The sequence below is a fragment of the Oenanthe melanoleuca genome, chromosome 3 (genome assembly GCF_029582105.1).
Source record: "Oenanthe melanoleuca isolate GR-GAL-2019-014 chromosome 3, OMel1.0, whole genome shotgun sequence".
Lineage (NCBI taxonomy): Eukaryota > Metazoa > Chordata > Aves > Passeriformes > Muscicapidae > Oenanthe > Oenanthe melanoleuca.
This window is the reverse complement of record NC_079336.1, coordinates 4615937-4638212: the sequence shown is the minus strand read 5'-3', so window position 1 is coordinate 4638212 and position 22276 is coordinate 4615937. Positions and strand designations below refer to the sequence as shown.

Here is a 22276-nt window from a genome sequence, read left to right as displayed (position 1 = left end):
TATTAATTGTAGTATTTTGAACTGAAAACGTTTTTTCCATTTTTCTGCGTTAGGGCTATGTTGCTATTTAATTTTTTTTCCCCCCATCGATCTTTGATTCACTTTGGAACCTCTCCACCTCCCTAAAACTCCCTAATTCTCCATTTCAGTCAGCCTAGACCTCCAGGAAAAATCTAAATACATGTGAGAAATCCCTAGAAATTATCAGGTTTTGACATTTCACAAACTAAATGTTTTTAATTTTCACATTAATTTTGCAAAGCTTTCAGTGATCAGCAATAGGAATATCAATCTTAACTATGGCATGTATTTCATATTTATATACCTGACTTTGAACAGGAATTAAAGCTGAGGCTTTTTTTCAGAAGGAACTCTTGCAAAGTCCTTAAATTCAAAGCTCTTGAAGTCAAAGCATTCCACCTTTCAAAAACCAACTGTAGTATAAATGTAGAACCAAAAAAAAAAAAAAAAAAGAAAAAGAAGGATTCTTTCTATATGGTCTCTGTTTTCCCCTTCAGGAATTGACTAAATATTTTGCATGCTGAATTGAAAGGTGCTAACTCCTTTGGAAGGGATTCTTTTCACTGTAAGCAATTTTAAGAATGTGTGCAGGGAATTGTGTCCTGATGTTTATTTCTGTAACAGTGACTGAAATAATATTATATTCATGAGGCCATAATTAATGCAGCATAAAAAATTGTGTATCAGACACTGCAAATTAGGAAGATTAAAATTAATATTCCCCATATTTGCCTTTTTTTAAATATCTGACAGTCTGAATACTCTTTATGTCACTTTTAAATGATGATTAGAAATAAAACAGTGACTTCTCTCCTATGGTGGGGCTCAGAGGGGCTGTGGTGATTTAGAAAAACTGAAAATCCCAGCAGTTAGTTTAATAGTTCATAATTAAATTTACAAATCAGGTTTCATTTAAATGAATTATTTTAAAGTAGTTTAAATTTATGTAATTCTACAGTGTGCAATTACACTAAAGGCTGGTGTTGTTACTTTGAATTATTATAATATGATTATGGCAATTTAGAAATATTTCAAGATATTTTCTAATTATGCTTGTGTCTCCAAATGAGGTAAAATTAGGCAAAGCTTTTTCTTAAATCATGGAGTCATAGATAGAATAAATAAAAGGAATTGAATAAATTGTAGAATCATAAATAAATATTTTTAAATATTCTTACTAAATCAGAATATTCTACCTTAAATTTCATAATTACTTATAGTTGTGATACACTGGTAAAATTTATTTTTGTGGGTATGTGCAACTAATATAAATTCAGAAATTAGAAAAAATAAAGCCCATTATTTTTATATTTAGACAGTACATCAAAATCCTTTTTACTTTTGGAACTAAAACTAGCATCCCATAGCCATCTCTGTTTATTAATTAGTGCTATGTTATTGAGTGTAATTGAGATTTTCAGAGGTCATTGGCACTCAGGTGCTTTCTGGGGGATATGAAGATCTGTCTTCACTGAAGCAAGTCTTGTTGCAGAGTAAAGGATGTTTAAAATAATTGCACACATCTATGGAACAGTAGAGGTCTGCTGTAGGGTTTAGCTGAGGTGGTGTTAACATTAGCTCATTATATCAATATTTGTAAGATTCAGATTCTCCAGGGTTGTTTCTTTGGAAAGCTGCATATATTCATTATCAGCTTAAACCATCAGCACAAGAACTGCCTTTGTCTTGGAAATATAAATAAAGACTTGTCAGTGGAAGATGAGGACCCTTTCCCACCTTGCAAGTGAAAGGAGTGTGTAACAAAGGCTACAGAGGGCTGAAATTTCAGCTGAAAGTATTACTTTCATGGCAAGTCCAATACTAAAAAACTTTAAAATATTTCACAAAAATGTTACTTCTAATGTGTTGGTTTAAATTCTGTATTACTTAAGCAAATATTTAAATATTATATTAGTTTTTCTGCATAGTTGACATGAATATAATTCTACCTTCCTGCCAAGTATGTCAAAACCCAAATTCACTTCCATTTGCCAGGGTAAATGTTTATTTTGTTTTCCCACATAATGTGCTTTTTAAAGTGTCACCAGGATACCAAATCTGATGGCTTTTTAATAGAGACACGGTGGGGGTTTTTTGCTTTCACTAGGAAACAGGATAAACTATCAGTGAAGCTAATGGTATTAAACCCATACAGTAGATGCTCTTTGCTCTCCTTCCCCTCATCTTAGCACTTAAAAAAAAAAGAAATTCCCATCAAAACTATTGTTGTGGTACCTAATATTTTATGAATGCATGAATGGTCTGTAGTAGGAAGTGGTGCTGGGGGGGCAGAGCAGGAGACCAGGATATGCAGAACCATTTCTTCTGTCAAAGGTGGGCTGGGATGCCTCAGTGAGGCTCCCCAAAACAACTTTTTGGTTTGTTTTGCCATAAAATTGGTGAGATTATTTAAGAGATAATTCATGGGGAGGTCACTGTTAAAAAACTATGTTTGCTACTTTGCTATTTATGTTACAGAATGTCAGCCTAAGCTTGTCTAGCTTCTCACCAGTCAGTGAGTTTCACTTTGACTTTCTTCCTCCAGTCTTGACTAAACTAACAAAACCTATGTTCATAGATTAAAATCTTGAATTTTCTGCCTTTAAATGATATATCAGTAAAGTTTCATTGAAAAGCTTCAGTTCTGCTTCTGATGCAAAATGGAATGTAACTGCCTTAAGTATTGCTGTGAAAGTTTTATGCATTAAAAAAAAAAAAAGAAAATTGGTTTTCCCTGTATTTTTTCCAAAGAAGAGAATGGGAATGTTTAATAAGAGAACTCCACTAGTGGCTTTGGATGGTGGGGATTGTTTTGAATTAATGACAGCATATGTTTCTTTGGTTTTATGTAAACGCTTATTAATTTTGTGGTATATTCATCAATGGGCATGGTATAAGGGACTAACTAAATTGATTGTTCCAAATTAGTCAAATTAGCTGATGGTTTAAATTAAGTTAATTCCAAATGCTAAATCATGTTGTTAAACCCCAGAATCTTCATGTTTTGCTTTTCCTCTCTAACATTAGAAAGAGAAAAGAGAAAGTAGGGTGAAAAAAGAGAAGCATTTGCCAATTAAACAAACTGTCTTTGGGGAAAATGATCTTTTTATGATTCTATTTCTCATGTATATAGAGGAGATAATTCTCACAAGGCTACTATGAAGACAAATTTGTATTTAAAGAAATTAGGAAACAATAATGAATAGCAGCATAGAATTTTTTGCATAGTTAAATAAATAACAATATTAAATAAATCAATTAGCTTTTGACAAAGGAAATATTCACAACAGGCCAAGTTCTGTTCTCACTGAAGCGAGTCCCATTTAAAAGTAAAAAGAGCACAATGCTTTTTTTCAAAGCCTGTCACTTCAGACAGCAATTTTAGTGTGTCCTTTCCTTACTCTTCATACATATTGTGAGGTTTGATTGTGTTTTTGTTTTCCCCCAGCCTGTGCAAGCTGGGAATACACAGCTATGGTGCAACGTGGTGTCACCTCACACAAGCTTTGCACTACTTTATGATCAATGCAAATAAAACATAATTTTTGAAATGAACCTTAAATATTTTTAATTCAGCCTTCATTTGCACTCAGCCATGCTCTGATCTCAAATTAGTAGCAGAACCCAGGTAGGAGTTCTGAATTTTGAGTCGGGTTCTCTTTCAGATCAGCAAAGTCTGGGCTGTTCAAATGGCTGTTCAAAGAGCCAATTTCAGCCTCCAGGGCTGAGACAGCTCTCTGTTATAAACTGCTTTGAGAAATCACAGAATCACAGAATGATTTGGGTTGGAAGGGATCTTAAAGATCTTCCATTTCCAAGCCCCTGCCATGACAGGGACACTTTCCACTATCCCAGGCTGCTCCAAGCCCTGTCCAACCTGGCCTTGGACACTCCAGGGATTCAGGGGCAGCCACAGCTTCTCTGGGCACCCTGTGCCAGGGCTCCACCACCCTCACAGGGAAAAGTTCCATCCTAATATCCCATCCAACCCTTAACTCTGGCAGTGGGAAGCCATTCCCCATGTCCTGTCCCCCATCCCTTGTCCCAAATCCCTCTCCAGCTCTCCTGGAGCCCCTTTAGGCTCTGGAAGGGGCTCTGAGCTCTCCCTGGACCCTTCTCTTCTCCAGGCTGAACACCCTCAGCTCTCCCAGCCTGGCTCCATAGGAAAGGCGTTCCAGCCCTCTGAGCATCTTCATGGTCTCCTCTGAAACCATTCCAGCAAGTCCACATCCTCCTTTTACTGGGGACATGCACAGCTCAGGCAATTCCTCCTGGTCACTTCTAAGGGAAGCATTTCCTCTTTAGCTCAGTGTATGACTCACTTATTCCCTGAATTTCACAATGTGATTTTTATCTGGAGTTCCATGTCTTGCAATTATCAAATTAGAAAGGCTTTTCCAAAAGACTAAAGCCCCAACCACAGAATTAGAGTCAGTGGTGTAAATACCACAAGTTGAGAAATGTCTGTATGCTTCTGGTGTTAAGGAAGCAATACATTTTTGGGTACCACTCTGTATTGTTCCCTGATTAGAGCAGACTCTACCAGACAAAATAAAGCTAAGTAATTTTGCATTCTCCAGTCATATGCCAAGGAGATAACATCTGTGAGCATTTAGTACCATGTATTTTAGTTTTAATTAATTAAATTTTAATTTTCCTTTCAGACATTCATGAATATACTTACACAATTTCATCATAAAATTTGATAGATTTGGACTTGACATGGAAAATCACTGGGCTAAATTGTTTTCATTTATCCTAGGTGCAACCTAAACTGGGGGAGATGTTTGTAGGGTGGCACCCTATAGATATTGATATTAATTGAAGCTTTGCAGGGGACACTACAGAATCAGGACTTCACCTCTAAGTTGTGTGACCCAATCTTGACTTGACAAATGGATTGCTCTATTTCACACCAAATTACTTATAAAGATAGTAAAAATTTTGTCTTTTTAATTAGTGCGTGTATGTTTCACCAATATTTTGGAAATTAGTATTTAAAAAAAAAATCAAGAAGCAACCTAACTAAAAAAAGCCAAACATTAATTATAAACCTTTTTCATTCTCTGACTGAAAGAACATCACCTGCTAAGCATGCCTGCATGGATATGCCTGTAGCATTATGTTGCTTGTGAATCTCCTGCACAGAATGATAATTACTCTTGTGCAGGATGGCAAAATAAAGGCAGGTACTGTGAGAACTGGCTGTTCAATTGGGAATGAATACGAGACAAGTCTGTTTTATTAAGAGCAAGGGAAAAGACAGAATTATAATTATTAAAAATAAGAGAATTCAAAAGAATCTGTATTTTTCATATAGTCTGAAACTTACTCTGCTTTCTTCCAGTCAAAATTTTCCTTGATCTTCTTGTTAAAGTGGAGTTTCAGGAGGGCATTTCGCAGTCTCAATCAACATGCCAGAACAGAGTTAACCTTATAGGACAGTGAATTTCATCACAGATGTTTCTTACCAGTGTATACCTTGGGTTCACTTCCCTTCCTTTTCAGCATAAAGAGTGTAAGAAGAATTCTCTTGAAGACTTCCTTTCATTTCTCATTTAACATTTTCCAAAACTCTCGAGTCTTTTTAGAACCATGTATTGATGGTGGCTATTAACAGGGCAGGGTTTTGCCATGGATGTTTTGCTTTTTATTTAAATTAGGTTTATTCTTTTATTTGCATTTACCAGTTAAAGCCAAGCCAGAGCTGTTCCCAAACTTCCCTATTGATGAGTTTACAAACTTTACTGAATGTGTTTCTTAACACGTCGTGGCTCCAAAGTGAGTAATCCTGGCCATGTTGTAGCTGGGTGAATTGATAGAATATGTCTGGGAATTGAGTTTCACTTAACCTGAGTATGCCTAGGATTGACTGCCAGGTTAACTTTGGGCTGAAACAACCCCCTTCACCTCCTGCCATTCCACTTGGAACAGCAGGAGCAGGACTGGGTCTCCCAGCTGCCTTTCACACCCAGGATGGTGAGAAAGTGTGTGAGGTATATTGTGCCTGTTTTTGCCCCATAAGCAGTCTTGAGGCAAAAGCCACTCCTTGAGTTCCTGGTCACAAGTCCAAACAGTGTGTCAGCTAAAAGAAATACTTAAAAAATAGAGTGTGATGTCTGATTTTGACTGCCACTAAGAGAAAAAATGTAAAGCTCAAGATGCAGAAGAGCATCTGCTTTTGCTGTCTGTGTCTCCCACGCCTTGCAGTGATCCCTGCTTTGGTGACTGCAAGATTTACTGGTGAGGTGCTAAAGCTGTTTATATGAACCTCATTCGTGAATGGATACAGAGTCAGGGTAAGTTTTCAGAGGAATGCTATCCAGAAGATATAAAGGTATCCTCATATTAACATGGTATGTAGAGTTTTTGATGTACAGCCAGATGGAAACCACAGGAAAGTGCTACAATGTCCTTAACCAGAAAAGTGAGGGAGGTCAGTAGTCTTGATACATTAATATATCAATATATCCCACATAACTTTTTTCATTTGGTAGCATAGTTTATCCAAAATTATTTTATGTTTTTTGGAAAGCACTTATAGAAGATAGCCATAAATTTAACACATAGTCTTACAAAATTCATGATGATGCTTATTATAGACGAAAAAAATATTTTCCTGTAGAAATCAAAGGTATTCCATGAAATGGAAATGTTTCGTTTCCAGGTTCCTGCCCCACATTTCAGACTAGCAGTAATAAATTCAGACAAGGAATTTGGATATGATATGGAACTGGTTCAAATAAATACAGTATGTGTAGATTTTGCATATGTTCGAGGGCAGAGTATTACAGGGGCAGTGAGTCCCTATCAGGAGGTCAGTTTTATTTATTTCTTAAGCAATGAGATCATGACTGCTGGGAATTAATTCATTCATTTTGTTATTGTCTGTGCAATTTCATTTACTTTCTTTCTCCATAATTCTCTTGAAATTTTTACATAATATTAAATAGTCCTTCCAGCTCCCTTCCCTCTACTATCTGCACCTACTTTGCTAGATTACATGTTTCATAGTTCCATGAGATGAATGGAGTTAACTTTCAGCAGGACACAAAGCTGCCTTTGTTTATTCTTGAATTGCTTGGAGATCAGAGCAGGAACTGAATTTACTGAGTCATTCTTTACTCTTGGCCCTGAAATGGAAGTTGTTGCTCTGTTGGTGCTGGTGCTCTCACTCATCAGAGGAGGATTCATTTGTCTGAGGGTGCCTGAGCTGTGCAAAGCTGACCCAATCCAGCATCCCTTGGGCTCCACTGCTTATGGCCACAGCTGATGAACTTCAGGCAAATTCATAGATGTCGTTCATCTGACATTTTAAACACTGAATTGAGGATGAAGTTGCTCACTGGAACTGTCTAATGTCTTTTTTCAATAAAAGGACTTTAGGTGACTAATTAGGTCTTCATTTCTTCAAGTGAACGCCATCTTTTGTCTCTGGACAGAAATTCAATTGTAGAGCATATTTTAATTAATATTTAATATTTAATAATTCACTCTTTTTTTCTTGTCATTTACAGTTGTAGATCCTTTAAATCTCTGGAACAGTTTAAATAGATTTTTAAGGTTTTAAGGTCTCAAAATCTGTTCATTGCAGGGAATGATGCTAATAATACTGTGGAGAAAAAAGCAAAACCATTTTTACTATGACAATACATTAAAACTGAGATCAGCTTGGTGTACCAGAAAAAGACCTCATCTTTTCTTCCAATATTGGGAACGTTGTTCTAAGCACATGAGCACTCAAAGCCTTTATTAAATCAAAGGCCCTCAGTTTGTATGCAGATTTGTTCAGCTTCATGGCTGCTGCAGAATATGTGGAATGTTCTGTAAGACATGGGTAAAAAAAAACCCTGGATGTGTGTACTGTATAGCTAAATCAAGTATTACATTGCAAAACCTATTGATCTTTCCATGAGTGACATTTTTATTTTCTGTATAAAACTCTGAGTAAGTTTAGGCTTTGAAAATGCTCACTCTTAAACCTCCCCCCCTATTTTTTTTTTGCTTACCAATTCAAGCGATTCTCAGAACAGTAAATAGATTTTTCCTCTATATAACATAAGTCTTCAGATAGTGATAATCCTCAGATAATGTCAACATTCAGAAGACTAAAAATGTATTTTCAGCATATTCTGTAAATACTTCAATATTGAACTACTTTGTGGTTGGTTTCTCAGGCTTTACTTTTATTTTAAATCTAGATACTTTTTCACAGAATCAGAGAATGGTTTGGGCTGGGAGAGGTGTTAAAATATAATCTCATTGCAACCCCCTGCTAGGGGCAGGGACCTGTTCCAGCATCCCAGGTTGTCCAGCCTGGCCTTGGACACTTCCAGGGATCCAGGGGCAGCCACAGCTTCTCTGGGCACCCTGTGCCAGGGCCTCCCCACCTTCCCAGGAACAATTCCTTCCCAATATCCCATCTAACCCCTCCCTGTGTCAGTGTGAACCATTCCCTGTCCCTCCATCCTTGTCCCCAGTCCCTCTCCAGCTCTCCTGGAGCCCCGTTAGGCTCTGCCAGGGGCTCTGAGCTCCCCTTGGATCCTTCTCTTCTCCAGATGAGCATCCCCAGCTCTCCCAGCCTGGCTCCAGAGGAAATGTGCTCCAGCCCTTGGAGCATCTCCATTGCCCTACACCCACCCTACAGTTTGGCCTTTGACCACCCTGCAGTTTTTGTCCTTCCACCCCAGAGCTGTCAGGCACAGCACACAGTGCCCTGTTATTCTCTAGTCTGAATAAAAAAATAAATTATTTAACATTCTATTCTGCAATATCAGCCCTTGCAGGGCAGCTCTGGTTTTCCCTGGGGTAACCACCTGGCTCCTTTGAAACCATGACAGGCTCACAGTGAGAGTTTTGAGCAGAGGGAATGAGGGAACCATGCCACAAGAGGAATATGTGAGGGTCTGGGGAGCCAGCACCTTCATCCCAGCATTGTTGCCAAGCACAGGGGTGTCCAGCCGTGCCTCATACGTTTTCCAAATGTTCCAGCTCAGCAGCTCCTCGGCACATTTCCTCCAAACACGGAGCAGCCACTGAGCAAGGTAACGTTTGGCCTCCTGCCTTCCTGCCCCCACACAAAGAGCTTTGTGTGTCAAGTGTGAAAGCTTCAGAACAGAATAAAAATAAGATTATTTTCATTCTGGATGGTAGGTGACAACGTGCAACTCTTTACCTTTTTCTTTCCTTTCCCTTTTTAGTTTTTTATGCTGAAAGAAAGATATAATGCACCACATTTTTGGAAGACTGAGCAGACATTTACTGTGCCAGGTCCTATCTACTGCATCCTTCAGCATGTTCCAAGGAAAGCATGCAAAGTATTTTAACTCTGCTGAACAGCACATAACTCAGCTTCTTAACTGCTTGGAGTGACTAGTACTACTTGAGAGGGAGTAAAAACCATCTATTTTTAATTCTTTTGATAAACCAATTGAGCAGTGTCATTGCTGCCATTTGTTGTATCTGCTTTCAAGCTGAGGTTGCTTCAAGAAGTTTCATTAGAGATTTCACTATTTATCATGTCAGAAAGATTCCCAGCAACCTGGCATTTATTCTGATGAAAGAGGATTTCTGTCCTGTTGGAGTGACTTGCTGCTCCTTCCAACAACAAAATTTGGAAAATTTCACTTGTATAAATTTGAAGTTGTTTCTTAGTCTAAACATCCTGTATAATTCCTTGTTTTCAAAAAAAAATAGTTGAGAGAGAATAAAACCCACAAACCTGAGAAAAATGATAAGTAGGTATCCTTTTATCCTTTAGACCTACAAAGAAAATTATTTTAACAAATTTTCTGTGATACCCCCAACTGGATCCCATTTTCTTTTAACTTTTTTTGCCTGTAGTCATGCTATGTTCACAGTAATGTCCTCACTCTTTCTTCTCCCTTTTTATCCCATGTCACTAATTCATTTTGAGTTTATAAAATATACCTTAGGAATGTAAAAGTAAGAGAATGTTACATTTTTTTGAAGCAGGGATGAGATAGGAGAAAAAAAAATAAATACTGCTTGTGATCTTGAGAATTGAAGAGGAAAAAGATGTTGTCTTTGGGTTGGTGTTTCCTTAAAGATGACCCAGCTGTGCCACTCATCTGTCCATTTCTGCTGCATTTGATGGTTATTTATAGACTATTCTAAAACTGGGGGGACTGAAGGGATTTCTGTCTTTATCCTTCAAACTGTGAGGTTCCATACCATCCTTTGAGGGCTCTTTTGTTAAAGTGAATTAGGCAAAAAAAGCAAAGTCCAGTTATTTATGACAAACACTATTTTATTTGGTGGAGGTTTAGACCATCAGGCTGGAATCCACCTTTAAGAAAGAATTCTTTTAAAGAGAGAATTGAAGGAAGAAAACAATTCTATTTCACATATATGTAAGTAATTTTGCTGAATAAAAATATTTGTACAGAGAGAAAGCAATTGAAAGTATTTATTTAGTACAGAAGAACAACATTAAATCCAGTGTTTAGACAACTACTGTAGACAATTTTTAGAGAGAAATTAAGTCCCTATTGCAAAAAATCCAACAGCACCTTTATTTTAATAAACCTTTGAGATTTTTCACTTATAAAGAAACTTGTAATACTTTTAATGAAACCTGTAGCCTTTGACAGTCTGCATTTTCAGAGCTTTGTGGTCTATTTGCTCAGAGTATTGCTAAATCATTTAATTTAACATAACTGCTTTTGGGATTAATCTGGTTTTGCAGTTTCCATATTACATTATGTATGGGATGCCTGTGAAAGTTACAGTAGCTTTGTCAAATTTCTGCATGTTGGGGGTTTTTTATCATCTTGGGTAGGACTGTGCAGAATAATTCCTAACATTGCCATGTCACATGATTTTGTTTTTCCATGCCTTCCTTGTTATTTCAAGGGATTTTAAACCCCTGGGAGGGCTGGATATGAAGGGTAATAGCCAATGGCTTAACATACAGGTGGCAACAGGAAAAAAACAAAGGATTACAGAATTTAAACCCCACTGCAAAAAACCCCAGCTTTAAAAATTATTTGAAGAAGATATTTCATAAATATGTGAAAAATTAAACCCCAAATCAGAGGATTTTACAAAGCATAAGGTAAAATTACACAAGGAATTTTAGGACTGCTGTTTCTAGGATGTATTATGTGAGAAGTGTCCTGTGCTATGCAGAAGTTCAGATTAGATTATCTCTGTGATGCCTTCTGTTTTCAAAAGTACAGCTGAAATAATTCAGGGGCAAAGCTGAATTCTTTAATGGGTTGAAGTTACAGCATGGATTGTGAAAATTATTTTTAAAGGAATACAAACTCAATCTATACTTAACATCTTGTTGGAATGGATTAACTGAAAATTTTTACTAATATGAAATGGCAGCTTCTCGAAATGTAGTCAGGTTGCCAGAGCCACGCATAGGAGAACTGGAAAATGCCTGAATAGAACAGTTTACCATGGTGGCTAAAGGTCCAAATTGACTGGGTGAGAGGAAGATAAAGGACTCTCCAGGTATGTTCCTGGTCAGCTTGTGTTTTAGTTTACAGCTAAATTGAACATGCTGACTGTGAAGCAGATCTCATAAGTGAAAGCATTGGATGGTTGTAGGAGAGTGACCTAAAGGGCAGAGAAGAGGAAGAAACTGTTAATTTGAAGTGCTAATTGCTTTTCCCCCTGATTTGAGAACTCATGAAGCCAAATGCAAGTTGTATAGCATGCAGATACATACATATATGTTACCAATAATCCTTTTGTATTCTGTTGAATCAGATTGAAGAACTCTGTGGTTTGGATTTCATCAGATATAAAATTCTTCAGAGCACCAGAGCGAAATTCATGTCTGTGTGTGGGTTTTCCCTCGTTTTTTGTCCTTGGTGTGAGCACACCTGTATCTTTCATTCTTTGTGGATGGTTCCTTGAGCTTCATGGGCTCACTGCACAAGAACAGTCTTGGTGCCATCAGCCCCTTCTGACACCACTTTGTATCTGTAGTGATAGTTCAGGTGTGATGATTTATTTATTTAAGTACTTTGGAAAACACTTATATTCCTTTCCTTGTTTCTGATTGATTGAGAGATTGGACTAAGCTGTCTGCTTCTGACAGGGACAATCCTTCTTTTAACCTAACTATGCTTCCTGCCTCTGATATGTGAAGGGTTTAATCTCTTGTGGAGACCAGATCTTACCTCGTGAAAATCACCCCTTCTCTGTTGAAGTGAACAGAGCTCAAGCACCTGCTCAGACCTAGCCATGGACTTCAGTGCTGCTTCAACCGTGATTCAGTTACAGCATCCTGTATATGTGGAGGGGAGGGTGTGCATAGTGCTTGTGGTTTTGTAACTTGATTCTTTTGAGATTCATTCTTTTGGTTGGCACTGGACTTCATGTGAAATATATTCTTAAATGCAGTAGAAAACACTTGAAGATTTTTTTTCTCCCACAAGCTCTAATTCAATCTAATTTCCTTTCTTTTCCTGAAGTGTTCAGAAGTATAAAATTTCAAGCATAAATTAAGAGTGAAAAAAAAAAAAGAGACACATGTACCATTTATTTATTACTGTGTATTGAGTGTGGGAGGGGACACTTCAATACCACTCTCTGCCTGGCACATCAGTGTGATGGAATTTATTAATTTCACAATTCAGAAGCACACAGGTTCAGTTCTGCTCCATGCAGAACATGTTGGCCTCAATCCATTTTACTTTTCTGGCCATCTGTAAACACAGAGGCAGAATGCTCATGTGCTTCAGTTTAAACATGCAGCAGGGCAGCAGTGCTCAGCACCTCTCTGCTCTCAGCCCTCACCACTGGGCTGGGTGAGCAGGCAGGTTTGGAAATAGGAATTGACATTCTCCTCTGGGAAATTTAACTCACAAGACTTATAACCCATCTGTGGTTTATATTTCTGCATCTTGACTTGTTCAATGCATGTTTAATTTGGGAGGGGTGCTTCAAGGCTGTGGCGAGGGCGCTTTGGTGCTATAATTTCCGTTGTGGAATGCAGTCTTGTTGGAATAAGGTACATCATGTACTTTTACTCTTTTGTCAGAGAGCAGAAAGACAAACACGAACCATGGACTCAGTCCAGTATGCAGAATTCTGTGAAAGTCGGCAACTGAGTTTTTGTAAGTATTATAATGGCTGCACTATGTTAAGATGTTTGATTATTATTTCATTTAATAGAGAGCACACCAGGAACTAATTTTTTTTGAAAGCACTTTTGTTTCATCCACAATAATAAAACTTTAAATTCTTTGTCTGTGTAACTCCTGGGAACAGTTAATTTAGCACAGTTTCAGGCTGTCAGGCAGAGTATTTTATTTTATTATTTTCCAAGCTTTCTATGTGCTCAAATACTGAGTTGGTGGGGATGACTGCAAAGAGAGAACTGGTGAGGAGTTAATGGATTAAGACCACCTGAGTTTTGCCTGGAGTCTGTCATGGTGGTGCTAAAGTCGACACATTAGCAAAGTTTCATGGCTGCAGGTTTTTTTGGAATGCCTCTAAAATTAGAGAAGAGCAGCAAGTTTTGCTTTTATTTCCCGATCCACAGAGACACAAAGAACTTACTAAAGAGTCTTTTCTATTTTAAGCTGTAAGCTCCTGCTGTGGAATTTATTCACCATTAGCCAAGTTCATCAGTATATGCCATTCCAACACAAATAACATGATGACAGAATTAGGGCTTTACTAGCACTGAAAATCAACTTACTAGAAGTACTTGTGGGCCATGACTATAATGAGCTGTAAATTAATGGGCTTGATCATGTAGCAAAACATCATTACAGAAGCAGTTAAGTGATGACTAAGGTTTTAGGTCAAATGTCAGAGAAAGGAGGTGAAGGAGCCAGTAAAAATCATGACAAAACAGCACATGATCCTACAACACAGACTTGAACACAGTGGTGTCTTTAAAGGAGAGACCTTATCTTGTTCTTCCTTCTAAATTCAAAGAAAGAGTGACTCATTTATGGCAAATATATGACACATTTGAGATACTGTTCTCCATCAGCAAATGTCAGCAAACGTAGGAAAACATGTTTTGTAAGCATTTCTTTTTCTAATTCAATATGGTTTTTTGCATTTAGTTATAATTTGGCATCACACATCTGTGAACCATTAGTTAAATGATACTTCAGATTAGGGTGACTTCAGGAAATGAGAGGTTTGTGATAAAGTCATTTTTAAAACCCCAAAATTGCCATCTGGAGACAGAACAAATAAAAATCTTAAATTTGCAAAATAAAATAGAATGTTGCTGACCAAGAGATTGTGATCTACAAAAATATCTCAGTGTTATTTTCACAGTGTTTTTAAATGACCATGTCTATATGGTTCTTTTTCACTGACATTTAATGTCATTAAAGAATAAGAGAATTACAGTGGTTAGAAAATAGTACCAAGAGAGACTTGGGCACAAATTCAATTGCACAAAATGAGCTCAATTAGACAGAATGTACTAAAGGCCATGCAGAACATTTGTCCAAAGGCTTTTTACTTATTCATTTCGGTAAAAATTGATTGTGTTACTATGTTTAACAAAGTGTATTGCTGTAGTATAAGCCCATAACAACCATGTAACAAGAGAATGAACCTGGAAGGGACTTCAAGAAACCCGTTCTAAAAAATTATTAATAATCACAGCTCCAGATATTTCTGCACTTTTAAAGACAGGAAAAAGAAGAGGTCTCTCAAAGGATCAAGTACTACAGAATTGCAAATTTTAATTCCAGGGAACATTTTGTGATCATTTTATCACCTTCACACTTCTCATGTTTCTTTCTTTCTTTTTTTATTGTTTCTTTTTCTTTCTTTAGTGATGCAATGTAGCCTTCCAATACCTCCTGAACAAAAATAACCATTATTTTGGGCTTTTGTCTGTTTAACACCTGACTTGTCTGTAGCTTTTTAGTCCTGTTTGAAAACTCTTTTTGAAAGAATTGTTTCCAATTCCTTCAGATGATTTCTCCACCTTGTATTTACTTTGTTTTGGTTGTCCTGTCTCACAAACAGCCCTCATTAAGATCTGTCTCAGTAGCTCCTTTTTGTCCACAAATTTCTATGATCATCATAGAACCACTGACCTAAGTAAGATCATCCTCTTTTTCCTTCCTTTTACTCTCTGAGCAAATATTACATTTCATTGTCCCATATTTTTCTCAGCCCTTTTTCTGAATCAATCTTACCCATTATCAGTGTGAAGTTCTCATATGAATGTTGTTATACATCTGTCTTTATTTCTTTATATCCAAAGCACCCTTAAGAAACCGTTTTATACTAATAATTTTGGTTCACTTGTCAGCACCTCAGTCTCTAAAGTTAACACCAAGGCTTCCAAGTTCTTCTGTCCTTCATTTGTCTTTGCTATTGATAATACAATTGTATCAATTTTATCTGGACTCATATTTGCATTGATTTCTTATAGTGTTTTTTTTTAATTTAAAAATTTAATTAAAACACCGAAGATATGATGCAATAATTTTATTTATTTTACAGCAATACATTCTAAAGCAAGTTTGTCCAGTCCACATTCCTCTGAGGCTGACCCTTCCTTGTTCTGAAATCTCCTATGTGATCAATTATCTTGCATTTTTTCTCTTTATTCCATGTGCTTATGGGTCTCCAAAATGTATGAAATAACAGTCTTTCCCCACTGGTTCCATTTTGATAATTCCTTCTTTGGCCAATCAAATCACATACTAATTGCTTCAATTTTGCAGTATTTCTATGACCCGAAAAAATGGATTATTTTGGCTTATCTGTCATTAACTTTTCTTTTTCCCCTTGTGGTTTTAACTGACAGCAAAGAAAGCATCCAAGTTCCGTGACTGGCTGGACTGCAGCAGTATGGAAATAAAGCCAAATGCAGTTGCAATGGAGATTTTGGCATATTTGGCATATGAGACTGTGGCCCAGGTAAGGGGCTGATTGAACTCTAGTGAAAATGCATTAATTTCTCTTGGAGGAACTTCAGCCTCAGGGTTTGGGCTGTAAGCCCCTTCAGAAGTGCAGTCACTACTTCAGCTCTCCAAGCTAAGTGGATTCATGGAGTCATAGGATGGTTTGGGTTGGAAGGGACCTTGAAGCTCATCCAGTTCCAATCCCCAGCCATGGGCAGGGACACCTTCCACTAGAGCAGCTCAAAAATCCAGCCTGCCTTTCAATTTGCTGTGTGACAGATGTGTGCTGTGCTGTGTTCATCCCATGCACAAACAGAAATGTTTTATAATGGCTGCAGAAGGGAGGGGAGTGCACACAAACCTTTTTCAAATCCAAGCTGAAACCACACACTTTGCTATGTGACCTTTGGCAGTGCACTGAGGCTCATTCAATCCCATTGCACAACTGGATTAGAAAGAAGGATTTCCTGGAAAACAAAATGTTACCTTAGTGCCAAGCTGAGCCCTATTGGGTAGATAGATTGCTCCATATATTTACAGAAGTGGAAAAGAAAGGCTCTTTAGGCTGAAATAGCTGAATAACTGTTTTCATCTGAGAAACACTGAGAATGTTCTGCTTCAACCCACAATCCTCACTCTCCCATTGTTACAATGGCATTTTTAGTGCCATATCAGTAACCCCATCTGTTTTGCCCCTCCAGCTGGTGGACTTGGCCCTTTTGGTTAAACAGGACATGACTCCCAAAGCTGGTGACCCATTCACTCATGCCATATCTGCCACCTTCATACAGTACCACAACTCTACTGAGGTAAAACTTGCTTTTTCACATGTTAATTCATTTTACATTTTGCTTTTACATGTATTTTCTTCCAAAGTTGTCATTATTGAATGTGATATTGATACAGACTTCTGTTATAGAGTTTATGAACTTTGAAGTTGTGTATTTAAATGGAAAAACATTAAATTATAGTTCTGAATGTTAAATTTGTAGCAGCATCTTTATAATTAAATAAAAACCCTATTTTCTTGGGTGACAATTCCTTCTCTCTCTGTTCAAGGCTCTGTTGCAGATTTGGAGATTAAAGTTTTCAAAATTGGCAAGTGCACTAAGTACTGTGTTGCATGCATTGTTATTATACAGATATTTGTAGTAACTTCTAGAATGAGAAAACCAAATTCTGTATTGCATCTCTTCCAACAGGGAATCAGAGAAGGAAATGATTGGGGTGGGGTTTATTTGTGATTTGATTATATTGTGGCTGTTTGATACCTTTCTTTTACAGCCACATCTCTTAGGGCAGTCTACGAGTGTGAAGACCAGTCTTGACTCCCCTGAGAACACACCACCCCCTACACCCACCCCACCAGCATCAGCAGGGCAGCAGCACCTTGGGAAAACCCCCTCAGGAGCCTTGGGGAATGGTGGAATTGGACAGGACTCCACCAAATCCAAACAGAGGAAAAGAAAAAAGGTATTTGGTAAACAATCCTGGAGGGAAAAAAAAAAAAAAAAAAAAAAAGAAAAAGAAACCAGAGCATTCTCAGGAAATCTTGACAGAATCATAGAATGGTTTGTGTTGGAAGGGACCTTAAGATCATCCAGTTCCTACTCCCTACTGTGGGCAGGGACACCTTCCTCTATCCCAGGGTGCTCCAAGCCCCATCCAGCCTGGCTTTGGACACTTCCAGGGATGGATACCCACAGCTTCTCTGGGCACCCTGTGCAGTAAATAATGTGTATCATCTTAAATATTAATTTTAACCTATATCATATATTATTGGCCATTGGTATTGTAGGCCAAATGTGTGCTTTAGTGGTTTTTTTCTATCAGAATTATGCTAAATTTTCCTAATAATATCTGCAAACTGAATTTTGTTAAGGTGGCAACTGCTGCTTCTAAGATAACCTGCTCTTCTACAGGCACAGCAATTGTCAGCACCCCAAATGATCACCCCCTTCTCTGACAGGGGGAGCAAACACAGGTTTTAAGAGTCAAAATATAAGCAAAATAGGCAGAGGTGCTTGTGATTTTCCTGATCCCAACTGCTTGAGGTAACTGCAGCCCTTGCCTTTAACAGCTTTGCCTTACTTGCTTTATTTTTATACCAATTGTTTGCATTCAACCTAAATATTTGTTAACTTTGCATGAAGCAAGGATGTCTCATATTCAGAGTGTGAAATATAAGTGTTACACTTCTTGTCTGCTGTTGGTGTTCTGAGAGGGATATATGTACCTAAAATCCACAAGAGAAATCAATGTGATTAAATAAACTGGATAGGAAAACCTGTGCTGGTCACTTGGGGCTGTTTTGAAGAAATGTGATGGCAGTGCTCATTCTGCTGGAAAGGAATGGAATGACTTGGGATTTTATCAAGTGTTTTGTTATTAAAAATACTTACTCTTCAGGGTAAAAGTGGTGATTTCTACACTGATAAGGTAGAAAAAATATATTTTTCCATCTGGTGCCATCAGTGCTGTGGATAGTCCTAAAGTGTTCAGCTTCCTCCTGTCCTTATTATATACTTGTTATTATACTATATATATACTTGTATATACTATATTATATACTTGTTAGAAAGCTTTTAGTGAATCCTGGAAAGACTTCTGCTTTTTCCTCTTCCTTTTTTATGTTATATTTGATTATATTTTCTTCCTGTGGCTAGTTTTCATTATAATTCCTAGAAGCAGAAATTTAGCTGGAGGTGTAGTTTTTGATACATTATATTTTACTGATACTCTGAGTGTATTTAAAGTTCTTAGTGTTTGACTAAATGCCTTTGAAAATAATTCTATTCCAAAAAGTGCACAGTTTTAATTAAATGTTCTCATGACTTATTCAATTTGCTTAGGTATCTACCGGATATAAATGAGGCAAACAAGTTAACTTGGTGAAAAATGCTATTTTTAGGCCATGAAGGCCCAGTCCAGCAGAAAATATTTGAGCTTCATATTCCCTTTATGGATGTCAATCAGCAGGAGAAGAATCTGCCATCATATTATGAATAATTCTGTGTGTACTCACAGGATCCAGTGGACTCAGTGCTCTTGAAAATAAAACATTTTGTAAGAAATATTCCAAGTTTGAGAGCATTAGGGTATGATGTGAATGTATGAGGAGGCCATGGATGTGTGTACATTAAACTTCAGGGAATAATTAAAGTTTTTTTTGTCATTCTCAGTGCACTCACTATTACAATTTTTATGAATTTATTGCCAAACAGTCATCCTTAGATAAGTCATCTGAATTCTAGCAAGCAGCTGTGTCTAGATGGAGCCTAAACCAACATTTCAGGTTGGCTAACAAGGAGAGAAGAGCAAGGTTTTCTTTTAAAATCCCAGGAAAATTATTGTCCAATCAGTGTGCCAGTAGCAGAGAATTCTTGTTTTTACCTATTTAAGGCCCATAATCCAAAAAGTCACTTGAAATTTTAAAATTTTCCAGTTTGAAGTAACTAAAATTTGTTTGCAGCCTCCTGACACCCTTATGTCACATTTGAATTTCAAGTTGATACTGTTCAATGGTGATTTTGGTGTCAGATTGCTCTCCACTTCGGGTGCTTGGTCAATATTTTCCTCACCCCTTGACATCACAATAAGAGCCTGAAATCTTTAGAAATAGTTTCTATGTTTTATTGCAGTATGACTTATATGACCTTGTCATTTTAGTTCAAACATTTTCTGCTTTTTTCAATTGCAACATAGAGCAGCACAAGGTGAAAGATTTAAATGGGCTAACATAGTGTTCTTTGGGTCTCTTAAGCAAAGTTCATGTAAAAGTCCCCTTTAATTTGTTAGTAGCTTTTTTCCTCTGATCTAGTGTGTGGCACCAATGATGTGCATCCTCAGGAAAAAAAAAAAAAAAAAAAAAAAGGGGTCCATTTTATAAAAGTTTATTTTCATACTTTATGCACTGTAGGTCTGTTGTGTGTTTTTGATTTGGTAACAATTTATGTGTTTTTCTGTTGCAGAGCACTGCAGCCTGTGGGATGGAGGCTCAAAGTGATGCCATCCAGCCCAGCCACATCAGAGAGGCCATTCGACGCTACGGCCACAAGATTGGCCCCCTTTCCCCATTCACAGTACGTAATAACAGAGTTATAAAAAGTTATATTTATAATCTTAAAGAACTCTGATTTTCAAGTGGTCAAATGAAGAAGCTTTGGAATTGTTGAGAGCAATTTGTGGTGACTGTAATTTTCTTTATAAAAGTGGCATAATTCACTTGGGAAATAAAACTTAGTAATTTCTGTCTCTTTTTGGAAAGACAAAAAAAGGGAGGTTTTTTTTTTTTTTCCTTTCAAATATTATTTTCTTTCAATTACAAATTATGCTTTTTTGTTAGTGCTTGAATTTTCTGTTTTTCCAAAGTTTAGGTTTACAGTTATTTTAAATTATATGTATTCCAATATGGTGAAGAGCACTTTATATTCTAAAATTAGTTTTGTGTCAGATACTGCTCCTATTGGATGTGGAACTCTCAAGTGACACATTTACGGTTGGGAAAGAAGAGAATGGTTTTTTTAGACAACTTTGAACCTCCACTGAAATGTAATAGAACTGGGCTTGTGGTAAAACACTGATGGGTTCTGAGGTTTTGCCATCATTTTTTCTATGCAAATTGCAAATCCATTGTTCAGAGCAGCCAAGTAAATTCTTTATTTAATTTTCTCAGCTGATGAAAATACAAAAGCAGTCCATCTCCAATGTCATAAATTGGGGTCATTTTCTTCTCATCTGCTGCTCTGTGTGGCATTTATCCTGCTTATCTCAGAATATCAGCATTTGGAAAATAATAAATGTCAAGTAAATCATTATAGGAAAAAACAAACAAAATCCACCAAACAGGATCTCAGCTCCTAAAAATCAAGAAGAAATTGTCCAATTTCTTAGAGATTTTAGGAAAGGAAATTTGTTCTGAATTTGGATGAATTAATTTACCTGAAAGTGATACAGACGTGTATAAAGGCCATTAATATAAAGAAAATAGTGGAACTTCAGAAGCAAGGAAGAAGAGAAAATAAGAGAAAATGAGTAGGTGAAATTTTAATTTTCCTAGTGCCAAAACTAATCAGTGCTTTTATAGATGGCAGGGAAAATCTGATTTATTAATGATAATCAATACACAATTGCAATGGATTGTATTTATGTAACTTCACCTTTCTCTTTTGCCACTCAAAAATGCTAGATTAATATCATGTAAAGTGTTGGATAGAATTTCCAGTCTGAAACAGAAAAATGTCTTTAGCAGAATTTTGCTAAGAGATGCAGTTAAGAATATGGCAATAGCTTCTGGAAACAGAGGCTGTATTTAACCTTATTTTTAAAAAGTAAAGAGCTCACATAAACAGCTGCAGAAAGGTGCATCTTCCCTCCCTGACCCTCACTAAAAGTGGTGTGGTCAATTATTAACCAAAGTTCAAATTTTTCCTTCAACCACAAGGTATCATAAAATATCCTGGTTTGGGTTGGGGTTTTTTTATGTGCTCTGCTCTTGTGAACTTCCCAAACAGTGCAACTGAACAATTTAATTTGTGAACATTACCTACAGTCAACGTGGTTGATGAGAGGAGCAGATCTTGTTCCCTCTGAGCAAGCCAAGAATAAGAGGGAATTTTGGGTCAGCTTCTGGATTCCTACAGATGTTGTAGAGCTGTAACACAATTCTGCTTTTAATGAGAAGGCTCAGGAAAAGTATTTTGAGAGGTATTGCAGAGTCTGCATTTAGGTGCTTTCTCCTGTGGGTGCCCTCATTGGAGTTTTGGAGAGGGACCTGGCAATGACAATTGTTCTGTGCACAACCAGAAATGCTGGGTCTTAATTTGGCACAAGTGTGGATGGAGCACTGAGTACCCTCTGCAATCTGCTTTAATGCAGATTTCCACACAAATACAATTTATTGATGGCCAGATCTGGTGATGTGTGTGTGACCAAACCTCAGGAAATGAATTAACAGAACTGATGCAGATTTTTGTGTAATCAGGCATGGCCATTTCCTCAGATCTCAGCAGCAGGACCTGTGTGACAGAGCCCATGTAGGCAGTGCAAAACCTTGGCAAAACATAAAGAGTCTGAGCTGCTCTCTGCTGAGGGTGTCTAAGAGGAAAATTGTATCAGAAGGATCTAAACCCTGCCCTGAACTCTTGGAAGCAGCTAGAAGGGATTTTTATGGATCTGTGTAAGAACCAACAGACTGGCAGTTATCAAGGGGCTGCTGCATTCAGAAAGTTCATATCTGAACCCAAACACCAGGGGATGAGTTTTCTAACAGGAAAAATGGAATTTAGCATTTCTGTTGTCCTGCACAAGGATGGATGATGTGGAAAGAGAGCTGCCAATTGCATCCCAGCAGTTCTTCTGGAAAGTCACTTTTTAAAAAAGGC

General features: G+C 37.3%; 1 protein-coding gene across 7 annotated transcripts in view; it reads left to right on the top strand.

Moving 5' to 3' along the window:
- Positions 1 to 22276, top strand: part of SUPT3H (SPT3 homolog, SAGA and STAGA complex component) — a 252169-nt gene that overhangs the window by 183123 nt on the left and 46770 nt on the right. For all 7 annotated transcript variants that reach the window (XM_056487554.1, XM_056487555.1, XM_056487552.1 and 4 more), the window contains 5 exons: positions 13043 to 13118; positions 15797 to 15909; positions 16595 to 16702; positions 17178 to 17366; positions 19865 to 19975. In XM_056487554.1, the coding sequence (XP_056343529.1) occupies positions 13043 to 13118; positions 15797 to 15909; positions 16595 to 16702; positions 17178 to 17366; positions 19865 to 19975 (597 nt within the window). The remainder of the gene's footprint in view (positions 1 to 13042; positions 13119 to 15796; positions 15910 to 16594; positions 16703 to 17177; positions 17367 to 19864; positions 19976 to 22276) is intronic.